The sequence below is a fragment of the Haliaeetus leucocephalus genome, unplaced genomic scaffold (assembly GCF_000737465.1).
Source record: "Haliaeetus leucocephalus isolate CR32 unplaced genomic scaffold, Haliaeetus_leucocephalus-4.0 Scaffold450, whole genome shotgun sequence".
Lineage (NCBI taxonomy): Eukaryota > Metazoa > Chordata > Aves > Accipitriformes > Accipitridae > Haliaeetus > Haliaeetus leucocephalus.
In genome coordinates this window covers 15,336,926-15,360,599 of record NW_010972886.1, presented here as the reverse complement: position 1 = coordinate 15,360,599, position 23,674 = coordinate 15,336,926, and the positions used below count along the sequence as shown (strand labels likewise).

General features: G+C 35.3%; 1 protein-coding gene across 1 annotated transcript in view; it reads right to left on the bottom strand.

Moving 5' to 3' along the window:
* The window catches only part of USP34 (ubiquitin specific peptidase 34), a 125,660-nt gene that overhangs the window by 90,276 nt on the left and 11,710 nt on the right, over positions 1-23,674 (bottom strand). Inside the window, exons 6-8 of the mRNA XM_010575059.1 lie at positions 19,504-19,571; positions 11,633-11,825; positions 6,240-6,301 (exon numbers count right to left, since the gene is read on the bottom strand). Coding sequence (XP_010573361.1) covers positions 6,240-6,301; positions 11,633-11,825; positions 19,504-19,571 — 323 coding nt within the window. The remainder of the gene's footprint in view (positions 1-6,239; positions 6,302-11,632; positions 11,826-19,503; positions 19,572-23,674) is intronic.

Sequence of the window (23,674 nt, the reverse complement as noted above, 5' to 3'; positions counted from 1 at the left end):
GTTCTGAGTTGCCCCAATAAGCAGGGCAACCTAGGATAACTTTTTATTAGAAGATTTAAAGTATAATTTTCATATTTTTCAATGTGGTTTAATTTAGATTTCTAGCTATGTTTAAATTTCTTTCATATAGTCTGTATTTTTTTGCAATTTAAAAGTATTTTTTCATAGAGCAATTCGCAAATTATTACATGACTATTACTATATAATACCACAACAATTCAGGCAACTTAGCAAGAACTCAATTTTCTGTAAAAATATGCTCAACTTTTCTTTTAAAAAAAGTTCTTCCAAAGGTTATAGAAAAATTTTCCTCTTTCATACTGAAGGAAACAGTGAGAGTGAAAAACATGCATTATAATCAAAGTACAGATATGCTTTTTCCTCTAACACAAAAGTAGCAGTACAAAGAACTGTTTTACAAATTGGATAGCTAAGTCATACAGACCTTCATAGTAAGAACATACACCTTGGTAGTAACATGTATTAGCTACTTTTCATGGATTTAGTAATTGGGATAGCAAGAGGAAAAGTGATTTAAAGAACATGATACTCTCTACAAGGGTGTGCTGTGGGTGAGGGAGGAGGAAAGAAGAGAATGAAAAAGTAAAGGTAGCAGCTACTCTAGTTTAATTGTCTCTAAATCTTTCTCACACTGGAAATCTACGCAACGTGTTGGGCTATGTGATCTCTAGACTCAATCTATTTCCCCCTAGACTTTTAATTTAAATCTAGTGACCATTCATGTCTGTCAAAAGTAACTGTTTTACTTCCAAGAAATGAAATTCAAGCACTTTTGACATTGGTTTCCTCAGGCATTCCATGAGACTGCAGGGAAGAGTGGAAGCTATGAAGTTTCTGATATAACCTGATGTTTGTGAACTGTACTTAAAAACAGGCGCATATTAGAGCTTGAATTTTGTTCATTATTGTAAAGAAAACTATCCAAAAGGAAACTATGGTTTACGCATTTTCCTGGTAGGTCAAAGAATGCCTCTCTATAAGAGGACTGGGTCAAAGTCCTAAAAACATTTTAATCTAAGGCTGTGGTGCAATACTTGGTAGCCACATGATGACCCAGATCCAGGAACAAATCCCATGGCAAAATACCACCACCCCCCACCCCCCCCCAGAAAACCTTATTTATCCAACCAGTCAATTCCCAACACAATTCACCATGCAGCTACAAAAACAGACCAGCACAGTACTGGATGAAATACAACAGCATGTCAGCAACATCACTGAAAAATATAAGGTAAAACCTTAAAAGAAAAAAATGTAGAAACATAACAAGCAGCTTGCAAAGGATGAAGAATAACATTTCTTAACAAAGTCACTGAAATAGCATCTACAACATAACAATGGATGGGAAACACTGATCTCAACTATTTAGGATTGGAAATGCAAAGCGGATATAGCAGGCACCTTCCCTACACATACTCAAGCACACATTTTTGTTTATGAGCACACAATTCCTTATTTAATGCTCCAAAAGCACCACTCTGACATAATCTTGAATATTTATTAAACTACCGCATATGCCACTAGAAACATTAGTGAGCTGAATGAAAAACTCTACTACTATTTTTTTCAGAGAAAATCTGAAAAGAAACCTGGAATGTGAAATAGAGAGAGGGGGAGAGGCGTTTAAATGATGCTGCCATACAGAGTTAACATGAGCTAAGAGAACAGCGGTGAACAGAAAAAGCAATACAAAACTCGCAGTTCAGTATCTCAATAAATAAGGCAAGAGAGCGAAAAGAAAGGAGAAGAAATAGTCCAGATCTTTCTCTTCAGGGGTGAAAGGAACTTTGGACACCTGAAATGACTCTGTAGGAAGCTTTTTAAGTGAGTGTGGTGGGTTGACCCTGGCTGGACGCCAGGTGCCCACCAAAGCTGTTCTATCACTCCCCCCTCCTCAGCTGGACAGGGGAGAGAAAATATAACAAAGAGCTTGTGGGTCAAGATAAGGACAGGAAAGATCACTCACCAATTACCGTCATGTGCAAAACAGACTCAGCTTGGGGAAAATTAACTCAATTTATTACAAATCAACCAGAGTAAGGAAATGAGAAATAAAACCAAATCTCAGAACACCTTCCCTCCACCCCTCCCTTCTTCCCGGGCACAACTTCACTCCCGGATTCTCTAGCAATCCCCCGCAGCAGCGCAGGGGGACAGGGAATGGGGTTTACAGTCAGTTCATCACACGTTATTTTCTACCGCTTCATCCTCCTCAGGGGGAGGGCTCATCACACTCTTCCCCTGCTCCAGCGTGGGGTCCCACCCACAGGAGACAGTCCTCCACGAACTTCTCCAACATGGGCCCTTCCCATGGGCTGCAGTTCTTCACGAGCTGCTCCAGCATGGGTCCTTTCCATGGTGTGCAGTCCTTCAGGAGCACACTGCTCCAGCGTGGGTCCCCCACGGGGTCACGAGTCCTGCCAGTAAACCTGCTCCGTGGGCTCCTCTCTCCACAGATCCGCAGGTCCTGCCAGGAGCCTGCTCCAGCGTGGGGTTCCCACGGGGTCACAGCCTCCTTCGGGAACCCACCTGCTCCGGCGTGGGGTCCTCCTTGGGCTGCAGGTGGATATCCACTCCACCATAGACTTCCACGGACTGCAGGGGGACAGCCTGCCTCACCATGGTCTTCCCCACGGGCTGCAGGGGAATCTCTGCTCCGGCGCCTGGAGCATCTCCTCCCCCTCATTCTTCACTGACCTTGGTGTCTGCAGGGTTGTTTCTCTTACATGTTCTCACTCCTCTCTCCAGCTGCCATTTTCCGTCTGTCCCAACTTTTTTTTTTTCCCTTCTTAAAAATGTTATCACAGAGGCATTACCACTATCGCTGATTGGGTCAGCCTTGGCCGGCAGTGGGTCCATCTTAGAGCTGGCTGGTATTGGCTCTCTCAAACACAGGGGAAGCTTCCAGCAGCTTCTTACAGAAGCCACCCCTGTAACCCCCCCCACTACCAAAACCTTGCCACACAAAGCCAATACAGTGAGGGTAATCAAGTTTTAAAATGAGGTGGAAGTCACCTCAGCATCAACCTGAATCCTGAAACTGAAATTCTTGGCTGCCTGCCAAGTGAAGAGCAAAACAAAATATCTCTTTACACATGTTATTTCCATAAGTTAACAGTGTCCTCATTCAGGAAAACACACCACTTTTTCCTCTTGTGGTCCAAATAGCACAAAAAAACCTTTCCCTCCCTGAAAGACATGATCATTTTTCACCAAGCAACATCAGCAAAATAGTTTTAGGAATCACTATTCAAAGACTTGAAGACTCTTCTGTTCAGTCTTGTTATTTTTAGCTTCAATAGATTTCATACTATTCCGTACCTTAGATTGCAAAGAATTTGATTCTACCTTAAGAGCCAGGAATAGCTAAATTAAAAATACATCTCTGAGGGATATTATGAAGTTGAGTCACTGAGACATTGCACATATCTGGACAATACGCATACTCAGTCATTGCAAACCCTCGACCCTAGAGAAGACAGTCACGTAACCAAATCTAAAAAGACATGCAGATACCTACAGCTAGAAAACAGATTTCTCTGTCTTAGCTTTCTGCTGCTTTCAAGTGCTAATTGTGACATCCAGTGTTTTCCTAGACAGAAGATGCTTTAGCTTGTCCTACCATGGAAAAATTTGCAACTATGCAGATAAGAGTGGGAAGCTACTGTTGCAAAATATTTGCTAAAAAATCCCAATGGTAATTCCAAACAAAAGGGAAGAGCTAGGACTAACTGACAGCTCTTTTTAAAAAAAAAAAAAAAAAAAAAAAAAAAAGAAGATACCTCCCGCAAACCCACCTTATCAAGATACAGAAGGAGAAATCCCAAAGGTTGACAGTTCCAAACGCATCTGGAAAAGTCAAAACACATAATGGGGATGACCAGACATAATGTAAAACATCTTCCTTTGATAAATCTGCAGAGGCTACAGAGGTACAAAATAAATCTTAGGCTTCCTTTCTCCACTAAGGAAAGAAAATAGGAATGAAAAGCTTTCCTTTTGCTGCTCATTCAATCACTGCCAACTCCGTATGTGCCTTCTTATCCAAAAATTTCTCAGGAAGAGAGTCTCTAAGGAGAGGGAAGCTTTGTACTGAACAAACTGTGGAAGTCAGGCATTTTCCCCATCCTTCTGCACCAGCCTTTTGTGACTATTTGGCCTGAAGAAATCAGTGATTTCAAAAGATATCTGAAGATGAGCAGCAATACTTGACACTGATTTGTACCAAACTTTTCAGGTAAAACACGAGAATGACTGGAAATCAGATTTAAAAAAAATCACATACTACAAAAGTGGAAAAGATGGTCTTCTGTTGACGCTGCATTCCTTTCAAATGACAGGCTGTTTACAGATGCCCTTGCCAAGAAAGTAATATCCCAAATGAGAATCTGACAATTTCCTTCAGCTTTAAAATAACTCTGATGTTCCTGCATAGTACATCTGCTCTTCTGCAGGCAAATTTGAGCACCCTTCTCTTTCTCCCTTGTTGGTAACTTTCCTTTTTTACATTTGACACAGAAAAATCAAACAGCTTTTTATTAGGTTTTACTGGCAGAATAACTTCTTGTTAATGTTCCTTAATTAGTTATTACTAGTTAAAAACTACTCATCCACAATGTGTTTCAGAAGATAAACCAACCAAGAAACACCTCAGTTTCAGATTTTCAACATGAAAGAAGGAGGAGAAGAAATAGATAAAACCAAGGTTTGGCAGTCCAAGTGTAACAATACACCCTAAACTGGCAGTACAAAATTGAAAATACCCCAGCTAACCAAGCCACCTCATATACTCAACATGTTATGCTCCTGTAGTATTTACTTCTACTGCTACAGAACTAGAGGCTTTGGAAAAAACTCAACACCTCTCCCAAGGCAAAAAAAAAAAGTAAAAATAATAATTATATGCAAGTATATGTTATATTAATATTAAAGTAATAAATGTACAATTACTTTTATTACAATAATGCAAGCACATGAGCTTAATGACAGTACATTCAGGTTTCATCAGATCATACTAAGATATTTGTGTCATACTTGAAGAGGATTCTTTAATTTTTTTCCTCACACTATGTATCAAAATTTACTTTGAAATAAATGGATAGCATGGATTCATGTTCATGTATTGATTTAGTGACAAAGGACAAGAAAAAGTTTATCACAAGAGGTTATTTGTTTTGTATTCTCAAGGTATTTTCACATCTTTATGGAAGCAAAACTGCCCTAGATTCTGATTCTTTATTTTTCAAGTATCAACCTATTACCATAAAATTCACTTCAAATATTGGAGTTATTTACATGAAATCTACAGTATTGTGGTCTTTACTGCTGCCAGATTTCAATAAGCAGGTGTTAATACAAAACCATCTATAATAAAACTACCCAGACAAAATAGTAAGCCAACTGCTGCTGTAACAGACTATTCATTAATGAGCAAAAGATGGTGGAGAGTGTGTGTCTGTAGTGAGACAGATATATGTACATGGATACAACCCCCAAGATAAACGTGAAGAGCATATCACAAGTAAAATCCTAGATTTTACATACTTTGCCTATTATTTCAAAAGAACAGTTATTTCAACTACCTAAAGACATACTTTTGTCTAAATTCTAGATAGTTCTAACATCAAGTTTAGAGTTACTACAAAAATCAATACACTTCCTCACTGGAATACAATCCCACACATCAATCTTCTTGAAGATGTATGGGAGCCCCCTTTAGAATTGTTAAACACACCTGAATTATACAAATACGGACTTTAAAGAAAAACAATAAATAGCATAGCCTCTCAGACTCAGTGGAAAACTAATAACAAGGCTGGGAACCCGTGATGGCAAGACAAGTCATGATTTAGGGTTAACTAAAGCATCAGGAGAAATGAGAGGATGGCAATAATACTACTTGGGTATGAATTAGCTGGTTCTTATTTATACATCACAATAGAGATAATGGCCCGTTACAGGTATTTATTATTTCAGTATCTACAATTTTCTAAGGGTTACCTTGACTCTATCTTTTAAGACAGTAAAAAATCCAGAAACATTTAGAAATATTTTTAAAGTTACCATTTAAAACCATTTATTAAACCCCTGATTAGAATATTTCTAATAAATGCCTCAGATTATCACTACTCCCCACTGTGTATAATCCATAACAACAATACAGAAAAACTACAATCATATAGCACATTTTAAGTATTCGTAATAATGTTCCTACTTACGTTTCTGTGTCTGAAACTAATGACTCATTATTACACACATCATTGAAGGTATGAAGTTGGTTCTATAGTTTGAAAAAGGAAGAAAAATAATTACAAATTTATCTAAATATTTTGTGAGGTAGTTTTCTTATACTTAAAAATAGTATTAGTGACAGTAAACACATTTTTCTAGTACTTTCAATGTTTTTAAATAAATAACTTTGACAAAAATTTGAACATGCATTCTAGTACGCAAGAGGGATCAATTTTCTTTTTTAATCAACCTTTCTTTCACTAAAGCAATTAAATAATGTTACAAAACGCCACCCACTCCAGAAATCAAAACATGGTGTGTAGCAGTCACTTTGCACATAGGTTTTCATGAGAAATGAAACACATACTCTGGAAACTGATGTTTTAGGATGAGTTTCCCCAGTATTGTAATGCTTACTACAACAGCAAAGATTTCTTTTGTCACATTATCAGTGTTGGAAGTCTACAAAATTGGAGAGTGAAAATTACATATTTTTATATGAAATGAAGCTTTCAAAGGTATCCGAACTGATAAATTCAAGACATCCCAGAGAAAAACAAAAGCCTGTTAAAGGTTTACATCTCTTTGCCACCCTTTTCCCCAGCACTGACTTTCCAGATACAGAGATAGCTCTGTATCCAATTCTTTACATACAGATAATATTTTTTATATATTTAAAATTATGTAATAAAACTTGTCATCTTGCTTTCAAAAAAATTAAAGACAGTAACATGAATTTTTAGAATTCAAATTAAACTTGCTGCATAACTTTGTCAAAATATTTACTCTTTTCTGTCTTGAAACAAGTCTGGTACATGCACTCTGTAATTTGGGTGACAGATAATCTCCTGCACTCTTTACACAGAGATTTATTCATGTCTAATCTCAACAATTTTCATGGGAAAAAATATTTTTGAAGAAATGAAATTGAAAATATGCATTAAAATTAGTGAGACATGAGAGCCTGATTACACAATTATTAATAGGTAAGTTACTAATAGGTAGTTTCAAATGAAACATATTTAGGCATGGAAAACACATGAACAGAACTTCATGAAGAAACTGTTATGACCAGTTAAAATTGGGTCAAAAAAAAGAAGTGGAAGTTCACTGGCTTTTCTGAAGACTTATGCCCCAACCCAAAATGTTTTGAAAGGATCAAAGACAAAGAGTACTGAACTGTAACTGTCATCATTTTTAAATCTATGGTCACATGTTGATCCAAATTTCCCATACAAAATTCTTATCCAAAGGAATTTTGACTAAAGGTGTTCTTTTTCATATTGGAATTTTCGAACAATTTTTACAATAACTTCAATTAAAGTCTTAGAATTCTGACACAACAGCACTATACAAAGTACACATGGGATAGTGTTGCACTACCTTATTCTCACTCACCTCCTACTGGTTTTTTACACTTCACGTTTTGTTACCATGAAATGCCAAAGGGAATAAAACAGTTTCAAGATTTTTTACCAGGTATGAAACATTGTAAGAAGCTAAAGAGGCGTATGCCCAGACACTCAATTCGCATAACACAAACGTGTTAGTCATGTAGTACAACAGAGGTATGAAGTCTTCAGCAAAGCAAGCTGAGAACAAAAAGGCATCTCACTAGCTAGTTTTGTCTCAAGACCCAGGCATCAAAGGTAATAAAACTTTCTACATAGGAAACCAATGCAAGAAGAATAAATATGCACTGTTCAAGTTTTGGACTGAATATGTTCAGAAAAAACCTAAAAATGTTGCATTTGCATTTTCACTAATGCAAAGAACCAAATAAAATAGGTTGAAGAACTGGAAAAGAAGAAAATAGGTTGAAGAACTGGATTCATAACTGATCTGGCCATCCTTCATGAACATTCATTTTCACAAAATTAAGTTCATCTGTAACTGGAAGGACAGGAAAAGATAGAGTCCTGTTTGTGAGGAAATAGTTGAGAGAGAAGTGGGTATTTTGGAGCTGAACCACCTGGATAGGTGACAGAGATGAAATTGAAGAGAAACAAGGTAACCAAAAATAAAGCTTCAGGTGTATCTTGGTTTACATTTTGCTGTTCTTTTCTGTTGCTATTTCCAACTTCACATTCAACCACTCAAGCTTCCACTTTGCTAAAATTAACTTACATGTGTCTGTCTTCAACCTTGTTTTGTAAATAAGAACTTTAGTCAGATGATATGACACATTATGTATACGCTACTCTTCAAGGGAGGCAAGTCTATATTTGGTGGCAAGCAAATATAATCCCTGTATGCCATACAGCATGTATTCTGCGAGTCTCAAGAAGTTCCATGAAACTGAAAGCTTTAATTTTAGGACTGGTCATGTTAACTGTCAGACAGAAAAAAAAAAAAAAGAAAAAAGCTCTTGGCAGACACAAATCAAAAGCTCCATGTTAGAAGACATTCTTCTGTTTAGATTTGATGGTATTTTTGGTCAAAGATTTCTGTCTTCATGATGAGAGCAAAAGTACATTTATCTTGCAAAAGGATCAGGCAAGCCATTGAAATTATTTGACCAAATCTATTTTATAGTCTTGATCTTTTGAGTTGAAATTAGAATCTGCATCTGAGTCAACCTTCCATATGAATTTCAGAAGAAACTTTGCTTTGAAATACAGTATATATTGAAAAGTTCACACTTTAAAATATTTTGCACATAATTTTTTAAAAGTTTCCTTTGAATCTTCACATCTATTTGCAAAATGAAATGAAGAATTGCTTCAAGGCTAAACGCTCAACTTTTGGCAAGTGAAAGTCCCGGAAAGAAAACAATTTTGCAGTTGCAGGTATTGTAGTTCTAAAGTCTTGAATACAAAACAGGAAGCTGAAATTGTGTTGGTTGGGAAGAACATTTCAGTGAAATTGCTTTGACAAATTCTAGCCATCAAAGACATAAATAGAAAAAAAGAAACTTCAAAAAAGTAGTCATGAAGGTACATCTGTAACAGAGAAGGTTGCGTGAAAATACAAACTAACGAAGCTGAACTGCATTACATCTTTGTAAACACATCTTTGTTTGCAAAGAGGACAGAAAACTTCAGTAAAGAGACACTCAAAATTTCTGTAAATTTTGGTTCAGATTTCACACTCAAAGTTGCACAGACCTGGCAATAAAAGTTGTTCCAGGCAAGGCATACAAAACTAAATGAAACAAAATGCTTCTCAAACTCAAAAGTCAAACAAGAAAAAAATCAAAATATGCTTCTTCCAAAGATATCTTCATGAGATCTTTAAAAAGAGAACCAAAGAAGAGAAAATTTACTATAATTTGAATGAGAAAGAAGAATAAATTGTCTCAGTGTTCCAGAGCAGTTTTAGAGATGGTTCATATAAAAAAAGACTCAATAACTTATTAACAAACCATATTCCATTATTTTACAAGCTGAAACTGACTTGCTTTAGTCTAAAAATACTGTAAAATTTTGCTTCTGGTAATGCATGTCCATTATTAAAAATCTCACTTTTACAGTCATATTTATCAATCATAACAGATCAAAACATATAACTACTTAAAATTACACAATTTCACACTCCCTTCAATGAACTACATGCCTGAAAAAATAAACTGATGCATTCTTATTTTCAGACTTTCTTTTTGGTAAGGATACACAAAAAAACCATACATTAGTAGTTGAACAAAGACAATTGTACAAAAGCAAAGGAAAGTACTTATGGGAATAAAAATCTAATGTAACTGAAACTATGCAAACATTGGAAATTTACTTTAAAATCGATGATACTGAAAATGACATTTTCCAAAACTATGCAGAATAAAAAAAAAGGAAGTTACTTTTATGCCCAGTTAATGGCCGTATTTTGAAATGTGTCTGCCAGATATTATGAGATATCTGTAACTGTATAAATAATAAAGCACATGGCAATGGAAAATCAAAACAAAAATATATGTTACATTTTCACCTAAGACTTCATCAACTCTCTGAAGTTTTCTTATTGCACAAAAAGGACCCTGAACATTCACTTTACACTAATTAATTAGGAGAGAAGATTAGAATTCAGGCACTGAGTATATTATATGTAGCATTCCTATAAAGTCATATAAATTAATTATAATTAATTATGTATATAAATTATATTTACCGTAATATCACTATTTCTTCCAAAAGTTAACTTTCTCTGTATCTTGCTTTAGCACCTCTACTGGATGAACCGCATTATGTTTTCATTCTTATAAATGCAAAACTGAATGGACAATGCATTCAAGTCCAATAAATGCAGTTACCCTTAGAATAACATTTGGTTAATACTGAGTGGATGTAGTTCACAGACTTTTTTTTTTTTTAACTTAGTTAGTCACATACCTATGTAAATTAAAATGTTTATTTGATAAACACCAATAATCTGACTGGAAATACTTACAGGTTACTTTAAATTGCTCTTTACTAAAACAACTGTAAGTACTTTTATATATAAATGTAGTGAGAAGCAAAATAAAATTTAAGTAAAATTGTATTTACTGACAGTCAGTGCTGAAGAGAGTCACTGAGTGATACTATGTAATCAGAACAGAGAAGGCCAAATGTGTTCAGAAAATACTACAAAACTTTAGAACATGTTTGTTCATTCTAGTATAGTTTGTTCCTAGTTATCATTTTGTGCATTAAGGCAAATATGACAATATGAACTATAAATCTTAAATACAGGAGTGTCAGAAAAAAACACAGAATTGAAAAGGCTCAGATGAATAAAAAAGTAAACTTTTGACCTGTACAACTGTCTCCCTATGGCTATAATACACATGTAGGAAGCAATGACAGACAAAGGTGGCACAACATATCTTAACTGGTGCAATGCGGAGCATTTCCATGGGAAAGAGAAGGGTGGTGGTGGGGTTGTTTTAATCTATTTCTATTTGATGATATATATGTTCACCTCTTCAATTCAGTCTTCTGCTAATTAATGCAGAAATACTCTCTCTTGAGAAACAGACTATACTAAACAAACAGGAAAAAGAGGTATGTACAATACAAAGAAACAGCTAATTACAGTAGAGTCAAGACACTGTAAAGGTAAAAATGAAAACAGATTGAAGGACTTTGTAAACAATACAACCATGTCAAGGGACTTAATTTCAACATAGGTGTCACAAAATATAGTTATAAGACTTTTGTTTAGCATGGTAATTTGTTCAGGAAACGTGTTACAGTTCCATATGCTGCAGAACATAGCCATCACTTGGACTTATCTCTAAGTGAACCCTATATTCACAATCATGACTATAATTTCCTAAGACTGTATGTAAGAAGATTCTGCTGTTTTCACACATTAAAAAGCCCCCCAAACAAGTCCATAACTCATGAAAACCACAAAAAGAAACATTTTTTTCTAAGTATTATTCATATTTTAAAAAAGTTCTTACTGTTATTTGACTCAGCCCAGCCAATCTCATTGTTAGAGTTGGAGACATGAAGTATTTAAACGCAAGATCAAGACTTTCTTTATCAAAACACAAGGCTGTATCCAATGGTTCTTTAACTGTGCTCCACATTAAATCTGCCATGTTCCGGGCTGCACTCTGTCGCAACTCCTGGTCTGACAGTTTACATAAATACCTGGAATAAATTACAAATGGAAGAAAAAAAACAAAGGGGGTATGATTCAAACTTGAACATTCCTGGAACACCATCTTGATTATAGCAAATACGTATTTCCAATAGCTGTAAGAGTACTAAGCCTTAAAATACCACTATCAAAAGTTGGCAACAATAAAAAAACACTGAGAAAAAACACAACTATGCATAATATTTTTAAAAGTAAATAAATTTCTTATTTTAAACCTCTTCAGATTTCTTTCATTCCACAAAATGACAGGAAACCCATGGAGTTCTTTGGAAATGTAGGTTGGAAGCCTTAAACTTCATATCTGTTTCATGGAAAGGTACCCTCTCCAGATAGCCACATCATGTTTATTTACTGTATTTAAAACTGAAGTCTCACAATCCACTTAACATATTAATATACTTTAAAACTAAATTTCTGGAAACAGTGTCAGTGGACCACAAACAGCATGCTCTGACAGCAAGAATATTCTGAAGATTAATATATCCATGTTTGTGGCCTCAGTCACAGAGCAGAAAAAACCCTGTAATTGTGCAATCACGTTCTGATACAGTTAGAGTAAATGTGGTACATGCACATTTTTTCTGCCATAACCATATGCCATCTGTGCTTGTCTATCAGTACTCCCTGTGCCACAGTACCGCTTTTGCAACAGGTTAGTACAGGAACACACATCCAAGTTGTTTCTTTTATTGACAGTAATTATGATCTTTAAGGATGCATGAGAAGCATCACCAAGGATCCTAGCAATCTTCCACAGAAACCAAAAATGCTTATGAATTTTAAACAGCTAAGTTTTTCCTACTGCAGACATCTTCGATAAGGGGTCATCTAATCATGCACAGAGTCGCAATACAGATATTCTCTGCAAATGGGAGGCCGAAGAAATAATCATTTATAAAAACTAACTTACAGAAGCTACTGCAACCTTAGTCTTACCTAAGCAACTACAAGATCAAGACACACCAAGAAAATCTATTTCAAAATGCCTGTAAAGTTCACGTATAAAAAAACCACTGACACAGTTGAGAATTTCTTCTAAACAGAATGCATAAGAGAAAAATGTTTAGAAACAAGCTTTCCTGAGCTTATTTTGAAGCAATCAAGGATTGCAAAGTGAAAGGTATGCACATACGAGGTTAGCATAATTAACTTTTTTCTGCTGTACTTCAGCATTTTGAAGTCTCAGCTACATCCCAACTAGATTAAACTATGCAAAAATGCGTTAAAAATCCATTTGTTTGACAACCTAAGCCTGGATCTATCCTTGGAGATTGACCAAATAGATGAATGAATCTTTTAAAAACCACATGAGATATTAAACTATACTTAACTAGATTTATTCACCATTCCTTTGCATTTACATCATATAAACACCAGTATATTTTAAAAAAAGCAAAAAATATAGGCCCTGATTCTTATTTAGACTGAGGCCTTTTTCACAGCTCTCGTATAGAGGCCTTAAAATAAACACACTTGAATGATACTTAACATTGTCAAACATAGAAAAGAGTCTTCAGTGCAAATAATCATAGAGACCATAGATCTGTGATAGAACGGTACGACAAAAGAAGGACCATTCAGGGCCAAGGCAATCAGATCCTTCACTGTTATTAATTGTGAAATTTGTCTTCTCACGTGGAATACCAGAAATCAGATCATGGCAAGAAAGTAACGCTTCCGTGCTACCATTTCTAAACAAAAGAAAAGTAGCAACAAGAAGGGAATACTCATTTGAAAAAGTTCAACAGCAAACCAGACCCAGTGACCTATCTTTAACCTACAGACAGGTGAGAGGAGTTACACTGATGTAAAATGCCTTGATCCATGTTACAAAACATAATAATCTCAATAAGACTCTCAGCAACCTCAGATCAATTTTTATCTCCCCACTTTTACACGCAAACTATAATCAGCCCTGGTTCCCAAAGCTTTTCAGTGTTCATAATGCACATCAAGTCATACTTGATTCTTTTGTGAAGGATTTCTAAAGACCTCAAAGTTGTTAAAATAAATTATATGAATCTTCTCATTCTATATAGGACAGATAAGGAGTGCTTGTATGCCGCAGACAGGTGAGAATGGACACATCTACATATACAAAAACAACAGTGCTTTTGTGGCTTCACTAGATTTCCGTAACAGGACTTTCACCTGAAATCTTCCTCACACTAGAAAGTTTGGTGAAACAACTATATTAATCTAGTTTATACAACAAAACATTTTTTATTTTAATGCCACAGTATCAGTATAAACCTACTTTCCTTCATAAAATTAATGCTACAACATTTTTAAGGTTCTTTCAGTGTGATTACTTTATTTACCCCAAGCCTGAATCAGACCTGTGTTATTTTTTCTGTATTAGATAGTCTTTTTAAAAAAATCCCACTTTATAATACCTGAAACTACCATGTAGGTACATTTTCACAGCTTCAGAAATACTTCAACAGTATTATCTGTTTTGCCAAGGCCCTAAAGACCACTGCAGAGAAAAGAGCACTTTTTACTTGTTAACCTGCATCCTAGGTTTTTTTTAATGCAACTGCATTATTCTAACCAGGCACAGTATAAATGTAGAAGATAGCATACTTGTCTTTACAAGTATAACTGCATCTACACTAGAAAATTTATTGGCACTACTACACTGGTCATAAATCAAATATGATCTTGTCTTTACTACCAGGATTAAAACTGTAAAAACTTGCAGAGTAGGCCAAGCCTCATCTTTATTGTGGAAACATACAGTGGCCTAAGCCCATCTGCATCAGTAAACTGGGTCCAGTTTATGCTTTTACCAGTAGAACGTTACTAGTAACGAAAAAGAAATCTTTAGCTAGCTCTGGCAATTAACACACATCTTTCCTTACACTGACTACCTGTACATTTGCTGCGTTGCCTTACATAAGAACAGTGATACCGGAACAAGGCAAGAGGACTATTTAGCCCAATAGCCACTCTAAAAGCAGGTAAAAGATTTATCCCATAGATAAAAAAAAATATGGATGAACCTATCCACTACTGTGAATTCATTTATCTCTTTCTATTTATATTTTTGGCTTTCTCATTAACCTATGCCAGTTAGTTTCACAATTACGTCTGTATGAAAAACAATCTCCTTTCATTTCTCCTTAGTCTGCAAACTGACAATTGTATTGCATGTTCTCCATTTCTTGTTTTTGAAAAACTGTGAATTATCATTCTCTATTTATTGTCTTCATATGACTCATAACAGCCTGTCAAAGAAAAGTCTTAGACTATGTCTCTCCTCCTATCAACGTAATTTTTTTATCTCCTACCTTCTTCATCACCCTTCCTATCACATAGGTAGTTCTGTTGTTATCTCTGTGAGATGGAACGATCAGAACCGTATATAGTATATAAATGTGAATATGTGACCGATTCACATAACGGCTTAATAATAGCTTCCATTCTGCCCTTTGTTATTTTCTTTAATTTCTAAATTTTTATCTTTTTGATTCTGATAAGCATTAAGTCTTAAAGGAATATATGAACAATACTTCAAGATCTGTGTAATCTAGTAAATCCAACATTTTTGCCTAAGTAAGACTTTTGGAAAGAAACATACCTTTTCTTCTACATATACATAAAGGATAGCCTATATATGCATAGGATCTGCCCTGCCAGCCTGGCATACTTTAAATTATCAGTGAAGATGTATTATCTACATTTAAGCAACACATATACATTAATTATAAAAAAATCAGTTTTAGTCTACTGAAACTATTTAAATTGTCTGTATTTGGGGATAGAGAGAGTTTAGTTTTAAACGTGCAGTTCCATGTTAGTGTAATGCTTACAATCACATCTTATGCTTCGGGACTTCAGCTACTCAGCTGTGAAATAATCTTTTTTCCCTTAATATGACTCCTCTGGATGACAGCTGCAAAAGGGATATCTAGCAGAATGAGTCAGCGCTCCTCAGTGATATGAAGAATTCACTTAAGTGCCTGGCTATTGTCTCCTGACTTGTCTGTTCTTTGTACCTACAGCATAAATACTCAGATTTTTGGAGGAGTTAAGTACTTTTTTCAAGTAAAAACTTCAAGGCTTATTACAAGATTTTTTTGTAACATTTAGTAGCAAGCTGTGGTCTTGGGCACTCCCATAAAACCCAAATTCTTAAGAAAAATATTTTTAAGCAGAAAAGTAACTTGCATTCTTTCAGCTGCATTCTCTCTCACTGTACGACACAGGAAGCATCATGGATCAATTCTGTTCGGAGCTTCCACTTCCTCTGCATATACCAGTGCTATGCTTGTGCCCTATGTCGAGACTACACAGCTAACACAGGAGCAACTGCCACTTGCTATTTCCTCTCAATGCGCTTGAGCACAGAATGTTCTGTTTCTCCCTAACTGGGGCAGAGGCATGAATCCTTCCTAAAAAATCTCTCAAGATCCGTCTTGAAGCAGGAGAGAGGAAAAAGGGCATAAGGAGAAAGGGTTAGAACCAAATATGATAATGGTCAGTGCTAATGCTACACTTAGCTCTCAGGTTTTACCAAAGGAACGTTAAGTAGTTTATACCAACTGTGATGTCAAAGAAAGAAGAATTTTAGGTCTTTCCTTCATGCTATCAAGCACTTTTTGGTGCTTTATAAAGGCACGTATGTATCAGACATACAACTTTATCTCTTATTTCTCATAAAACAGGACTTCATTGCGAGTCTTCTTTCTAAAGGACAGAACTATCCATGACACTTTCAATCAACAATCTTGCCGCTGAAAAAACACTGTCCTCAAAACACAGGAGGACAGTGTTTATAGCTACTGCTCTCTGGAGGCATTCAATATCTGGAACCACATAGTGCATCTCTCATCTCTGATCTTGAGGTAGAAGTCAGATTGAACCAATGTCTTTTATAACCATACATCAACAACTTGCACTCATTTATAATTGCAGTAAGTTATAACTTATTTTCTTGAGTCACTTTGTCCATAAGTCTCTTCTTTTTTTCATGAGAATGCTGCAATTTGAAATGCAGAATTCTAAGGTATTAGGAATAATAAAAGCTTCCTTCTGAGGAGGTTAAAACCACTTTGCTTCCTTATTGAAAGGTGTAACTTTTAATTCATGTCCTTCATTTATTTCCTAAACTGCTTATAAACATAGGCCTTTCAGAGGCAAGATATGAATGCTGGTGCTCCATTCCCCAGGCACAAAATAACATTTATTAGTCTTTTATTAGTAGCAGCAATAATGACAGGATTGTGTCTATGTTCTTTGCAAATTCCAGCAGTGGTCTCCTCTACACAAATACACACTTGGCTGTTCATTTCATCCACTCCTAGCAGAAATAACCACAGAACAGGAACATAAATGTTAGCTCATCTGATAAAAGATGCTGCTAAGATGCCAGTCAGGTGATCTCTCTTTCTGCTTATGCTAATCAGCATTCCAAAACGCAGTTCTTGCAAGGAATCCACATTAGCAGCAATTTGGACTAACAGTCAACTAGAGCCCCATGTGCTCATTCCAGACTAAACCCCTCTCCAAACCCTCCTTCTTAGTTTGCAGAGCAGCAGAAGCTATTGCAGGTTTTGTTTCAAAGATGCTGTGCTGCTATGCCCAGGACTATATTTGCCTTTTTTTTTTTTTTTTTTCCCCTAAGTAAAAAACAGATGGAGACCTAGAGACCCAAGCTGCTAAGACAAGATCTGTAAGCTTGACAACCACATGGGGTAAGCTGCATACATTAAGAAAGTAATCTTTTACCAAAGGAATCTGTGTTAACTTCTGTCCCATATAAAGGTAAAACACTAGAGATTTTTTTTTTTGTTATATAGCCTCCAAGCTTCATGTCCTGCTCCATAAGTGCATCTTCACAAAAAAAGCTTTGGATTTCATAACGTTGAGAAATCCCAGATCTCCCATCAGGATGCAGTTGTGAAAAATGGAAACTGGGGGAACATCCCCTTCCTCCTCTAAACTGCTAGTGTTTTTCACAGATGTATCCTGTATCAATATCACCATTCTGATTGACAAGAACGAATTGTAAATGCTAAGAACAGACATCAAGGGCATTATTTATGGCAAGAAGCTGCTGACAAATCACATTCTAAATCAGATGCAAATATTCTGTGGGTAAAGTAAAGAGGAAGAGATGAGGAGAACACAGGAAAAAAAATCTTTTATTCATTCCAGTGACCCTAATTACACCTACAGTTATAAAATAGAAAATGTGTTAAGAATTATAGGATGACAAGCAAGTCAGGATTAACAGCAAAGGCTTCAGGCCATGTTACTCTGTCTCACTCCAGTTCCTTCTTATCGGCCTATCTCTAACTGTTGAGCCTTCAATGCTTTTTTTAATTTCCATACATTGCAAGAAGATAGGTAAGGCTCATGAACCAAATTCCCACGAACAACCATTAATGGAATATGTACAGAGACAAGAACTTGAAGATCTTCCGCCTGTCCTTCCTAGACTACTTCATGATTAATAATTACCTTTATAAGAAATTACCTTTGTAAGATTTCAAAGATAACACATCAGCATTAAAGAAGTGCACACAGCTGGACTGTAGCTCAAGAGTGGTATGTGTTAATAGAAGATCAGAATACTCTTCTCTCTGGTGCTATCGTTTTGGTAGAGACCATGTTATTAGCAGGACAGATCAATAGCCAAGCCAGTACTTACAGCCAAAACTCTTTACAATTAAAACCAGAACATTTTTAAATATGGAACACAGTTCGGAGCCTCACTGTTCTGTGCACTTTTTTGTTGCCAATGTAATTATTTTTGTTAAGAGCGTGATTTTTATACTGCTACAGTTAAGACAATATAATCTGTAAAGGCACATTTATTGGTATCAGGGAAGTAAGCCATGACCAGTATAAGCACATTTCTAACATTACAGTTATAGGAAATCCAGAGCATCGGAGGAGCTTTGGGCCCATGCAAGAGTAGTGGCATTTTAGGTTGCCTGCACCAGAAAAGTTTAATGTTGGGCCACTGGAAGGAGAATTAGCTGTGACCACACCCCTCCACCTCCAGGTAGATACACATACACAAGGTATTTTCATCAACAGCTCACAGAATTTTTTTCTATTGTCCTGAGAAATCCAATAAAAATAAATTCCTTGTACAATTAAATATCTTTGTAAGTACTTTATTTTTAAAGTGCTTTTCACGATAGGCAACTTGATATAAAGAAAATCTTTGGGACTGGATATATTTAGATACATAAAAGTGCGAGTAGACTTTTGATCACACTTCAATTCCTGCCAGCTGGAAATACAGAACATCAAAATGTGAAGCAGTGTTAAAACTCAGTGAAACTTAGTACATGAAATCTCAATGACTACATATTGCTCTTCTACTTACATCATCTCATTGCAAATTTTATGTAAAGTTTTATGAAGATACGGCAGTAAGTGAAACTGTATTACAGTTGTACCTGACATGACATGTTAGAATGGGGCTGGATGTCACACTAAAAATGCTATTAACAAGATTGATCTGATTGATCCCAAAATCAGATAGATGTAAGGAACTGCCCAAACTAACTCTAAACATTACCTTCACTCTCCTTGTTGAAATTATACAGTCAGAGCAACAACCTGAACAATCAAAAGTGTATCAGCTGAAATTATAAATAGGTGCTGTCAAAAAGTCCCACAAGAAAAATTCTTAAATTAAAAATTTACCTGATAACATAAGTCCTAAAGGGTATAATGTGCTGCATGACAGCAGGGATGTGTAGCCATATTCTGATCTATAATGCAAAAACATAAATAGATAAAAATTTCATTAATGACATTTAATGAGAATGGTAAAAAAATGAAATATTGCTGGTACATTTGCACATGCAACCCCACTTTAAAAAAAAAAGGCTTTGCTGTTTTTCATTCGACTTCAGTTCTTTCAACTTCTTAATTTTCTAATTTTCAAAAATGTTATCTAAGGAATGCTTCTGTGACTTATACACAGGAGTTGCATCTTTTCTTCTAGTTAATTGGAAAATATAAACTTTGTATAAATAGTATCATACTGCCCAGATGTCTCATTTTTGTATTTTCTGTAGTTTCTTCAGTAGGAAAAACTGCTACTCAGCCTTGTGGGGTTTCTTTTTCCTTTTTCTTTTAAAGTCTACAAGAAAATTATTCCATTCTTTCTGTTCCTTGCAAATTTCTCCTGAATCAAGTAAAATTATTTTACTTGTGTTGATGTTTTGCTTCTTAGGGCTTATATATCCTATAAAATAAAATTACGATAACCAGTGATTAAGCACAGTTTTTCTACTACCATATTTGCATTCCCATATTTACCATTCTGCCTTTACCACCTTTGCAAAGCTGTATGCAGGAAGAAAACGTATACAGAGGAAAAAAAACCCTGAAACAGCTATTTAGCACTGCTGTGAGGAAAAGAGGACCAACCAAACTACTTACACAGGCAAAGTTAGAGGTTCCATCTGCATTTCAAAAAGGAATGCTAAGCCTGTTAAACCTGTTACAGAAAGACAACTACCTGCCAGGTAAGGGATCTAGCATAGATGAAACATCAGCAGCTGTTACTACCACCCACATAATTTTAATCATGTGTGCACACAAATCTTGTGAATAGCTAACACCATCAGTCACTCAAAGCTGTCATGTCAATTTACATCTCCATGTTTATTCTTAAAAGAATGTTTAATCTTTGCAACTGATGAAATAAATTCTGGTTAAGGACTAAATTCACACCAGGATTTTGGAAAATTCTGCATACAGAAAATCCAAATTCTCCTTGCCAGGAGAGAAAAATATTAGGCTGTAGGAAAACTGTATCACCAGCATTTATTTTAAACATTTCCAGAATCAGCCAACTAACTTTTTGAGTCAGTTCTGAAAAAAATATTTTCAGACTTACTTTTTACAATGCAACTAACACTACACAGTAACAATACTAACCTACTTTGCAAGACAAACCAGCCAAATCTTCACATTGCAAATAAGACCACATTTGGAATAAGCTTCTGATTCAATTGGCAGTCTCAAGAAGAAAAAAATGCTAACATCCCAAAGATAGAAAGTGTAACTAGAAGATGCTTGTTCTAGAAACAGGAATTAAATAACATTTTGACAAGGAATTGCAAGGATGACAAAGATACTATTGTATTACACAATTTGATTTCTAACACCATGTGCTCTTTTTCATATGCAGTATGAAACACAAAAGAAAATATATTTCTCTGTGAAATAAAAGTAGGAAACATTTTTATAATTTTGTTTTTATAGCTTTCATTGTTTATAGTAATTTTCAGTCTGTATTAATTCAAATTTCTAAAGCCATTTCATTCATCTGTATACTTGCATTACATACAACCTTCATCCTCAGAATTGAATTAATGGATGATTTCACATGTTATAAATGAAAATGTAATTTTCATCATGAACTCAAGTATAAATATACTAAATTATTTAAATGACAAACTAACATATGTAAAATGACATAAAAATAACATATATAAAATTACATTAAAAATCCGCAACTTTCATCATACTTTTTTTTGCCTCCACTGGCTTTTAAGACAAAGTATTTACTGCATCTGCTCTGTTCTCAAGCTTCAGAGGTTTTCGGTATTTTTATTATTTGCTCTTTATCATAGGTAATTCAATTCTAAAAGGCAGTGCATCTCTCAACAGTTTTTACTTCTGACTTAAGTTTTGAAGTTTTATACAGTATAATTAAACCAACATTTTGGAAACAATCAGCATTATTTCAATTAATTCATCTCCACTGACAGGGCAGTCATTCCTCCACAACATCCACAAAACTGAAATGGTACAGAATGAAGTAGTGACAGGCTTTTTCAGTGAGATTTAAACCCTCCACAGAACAAGCATTAGGTCATTGATTTCTCTGTGTCTGTTAGCTTTTTTAAGGAGACCAACACCACATCAGGTAGTTCGACTGAGCAAATACCACAGAATATGAAACGTGGGAAGAAAGGAGGAAGCAAGTATCTAACTAAAAAAGACAGCAAAGAAATATCCTAAGAAGGAAAAGTCACTCCTACCACAATACAGGTTGCTAAGAAAGCATCTTGCAGAGCCATAAGCTGGAGAAAAAACAAGAGTGCCAACTAGTCAACTCCCTGTGTGAAGTAAATTGCATTATATTACATGTGGCTTTACTATTACAAACATAAGCTTGGCTGACGAAGACATTTACTCAAACGAGATTTTCTGGATAAAAAAAATTCAAGGAAACATCTTTTCAATAATTTTAATGTCCTCTATACAAATGGGACACCAGTAATCACAAACAAGTAGCTCAGTTCCCCACAGGCTTTACTAATTTGTGGCAATGGTCTTCTCTTACATGCACCTGTAGAGTGCACTTAATGAGATACACACTCTCCCTTATGGAAGAAACAAAGCAAATGCTTTCCACACCACTATGCAGCCTTGTCTGCTAAAAGCTGAATGTCTGGTTATTAGCAAATGATTTCTTTGACTTCAGTTTACTATTTTCAGCTTTACCTATTCTACTTCCTGGAGCTTACTACTAAGCCTAACTTTTTAATGAGAAATTGAGTGGTTCACCCACACTACAATCTTTCTGAAAATATTTTTGAAACGTTTAAGGTAGTAGCTGAACAACTCACAGACTTTAAAATAAATTCCAGCATGGATATTTCTAGGCATCTTTACAATAATGGCTACTTAACTGCGATTCTCAAGAGTTAGTACGATTGTGAAAATGTATTTAAGAGTTACCATACACTATGGTTCCAGCTTTACACATTGTGAACCAGTTAACAGTTGACATTGCAGAGCTGTTCACTGAGCTATTATCGACAGGGTCATGCATAAATCTCACAGTATCTATAAATCCCATAAACTCAAACGCATTGGGATAAAACCAAGTCAGATTAGCAGAGTTCTTACTGAGATCACCAATATTTTGTTCACAAAAAATACAGTTTTGTGAATGCTTCTTTTTGTTTTATTGGATTTTGGTGTATCATTTTAAACCATTTACATTTACCTAAATTATATGAATTATATAGTGAGACAATATAAAAAGAAACGGGGAAAGAGAAACATTACATCAAAATTAGAAGCTTATGCACCATTATACAGGTAAAGAAAAATCTTTTTTTTTTTTTAGTATCAGCAAGGTAAAATGTATTTTGTCAAAAAAATTACCTGCCTCATTTGGAACTAATAAACATATTGCATTTGAAAGTCAGAAGCACTGCTGACAAGTACACTGGAGTGACACCAAAATGTGGGAAGTGGATGAATAAAGCACATTACCCATACAACATCTTATACTTTCTGTAGTGAACTGACAGATAAAATCTAAAGAAAAAAAAATTGTTTAAAACAGTTTTCCTCTAACTCACACAGATTTGCCAGCAAAGCCAGACAGAGTTCAAAAGAAAGATTCTAGCTGAATGGCAAAAGATACAATGCTGGAAGAGGTTGAAGAAACAATGCTTCTACTGGTTATGGTTTGGGTTGAATTTCATTTTATCTGGCAGGTTTAACCATAGCACTCATCTAAAATAGCTGCAAGAGACAGCTAAATGTATTGCCTACTAGAACAAAAGATAAATGCAAAATTGCTAAGTATTTTGGGTTAGGGCGCACCATGAAGAATAAAGAAAATAAACAATTTATGTGGAGAAAGATAAAGACTTCAAAAAAGGACAAAGAAGAAAGGCAGATGCAGTTTATAAAAATGCACTGGTATGGGATATCTAGGAAATGGGATCTGCAGTCAGAATGCTTGCTGAAAAAAATGCTGGCGTGATAGGGAGCTGCCACTCATTGTTCAGAATAGTTGTGCCCATTCTCACAAAAAATAAAACAAAAATCAGACATG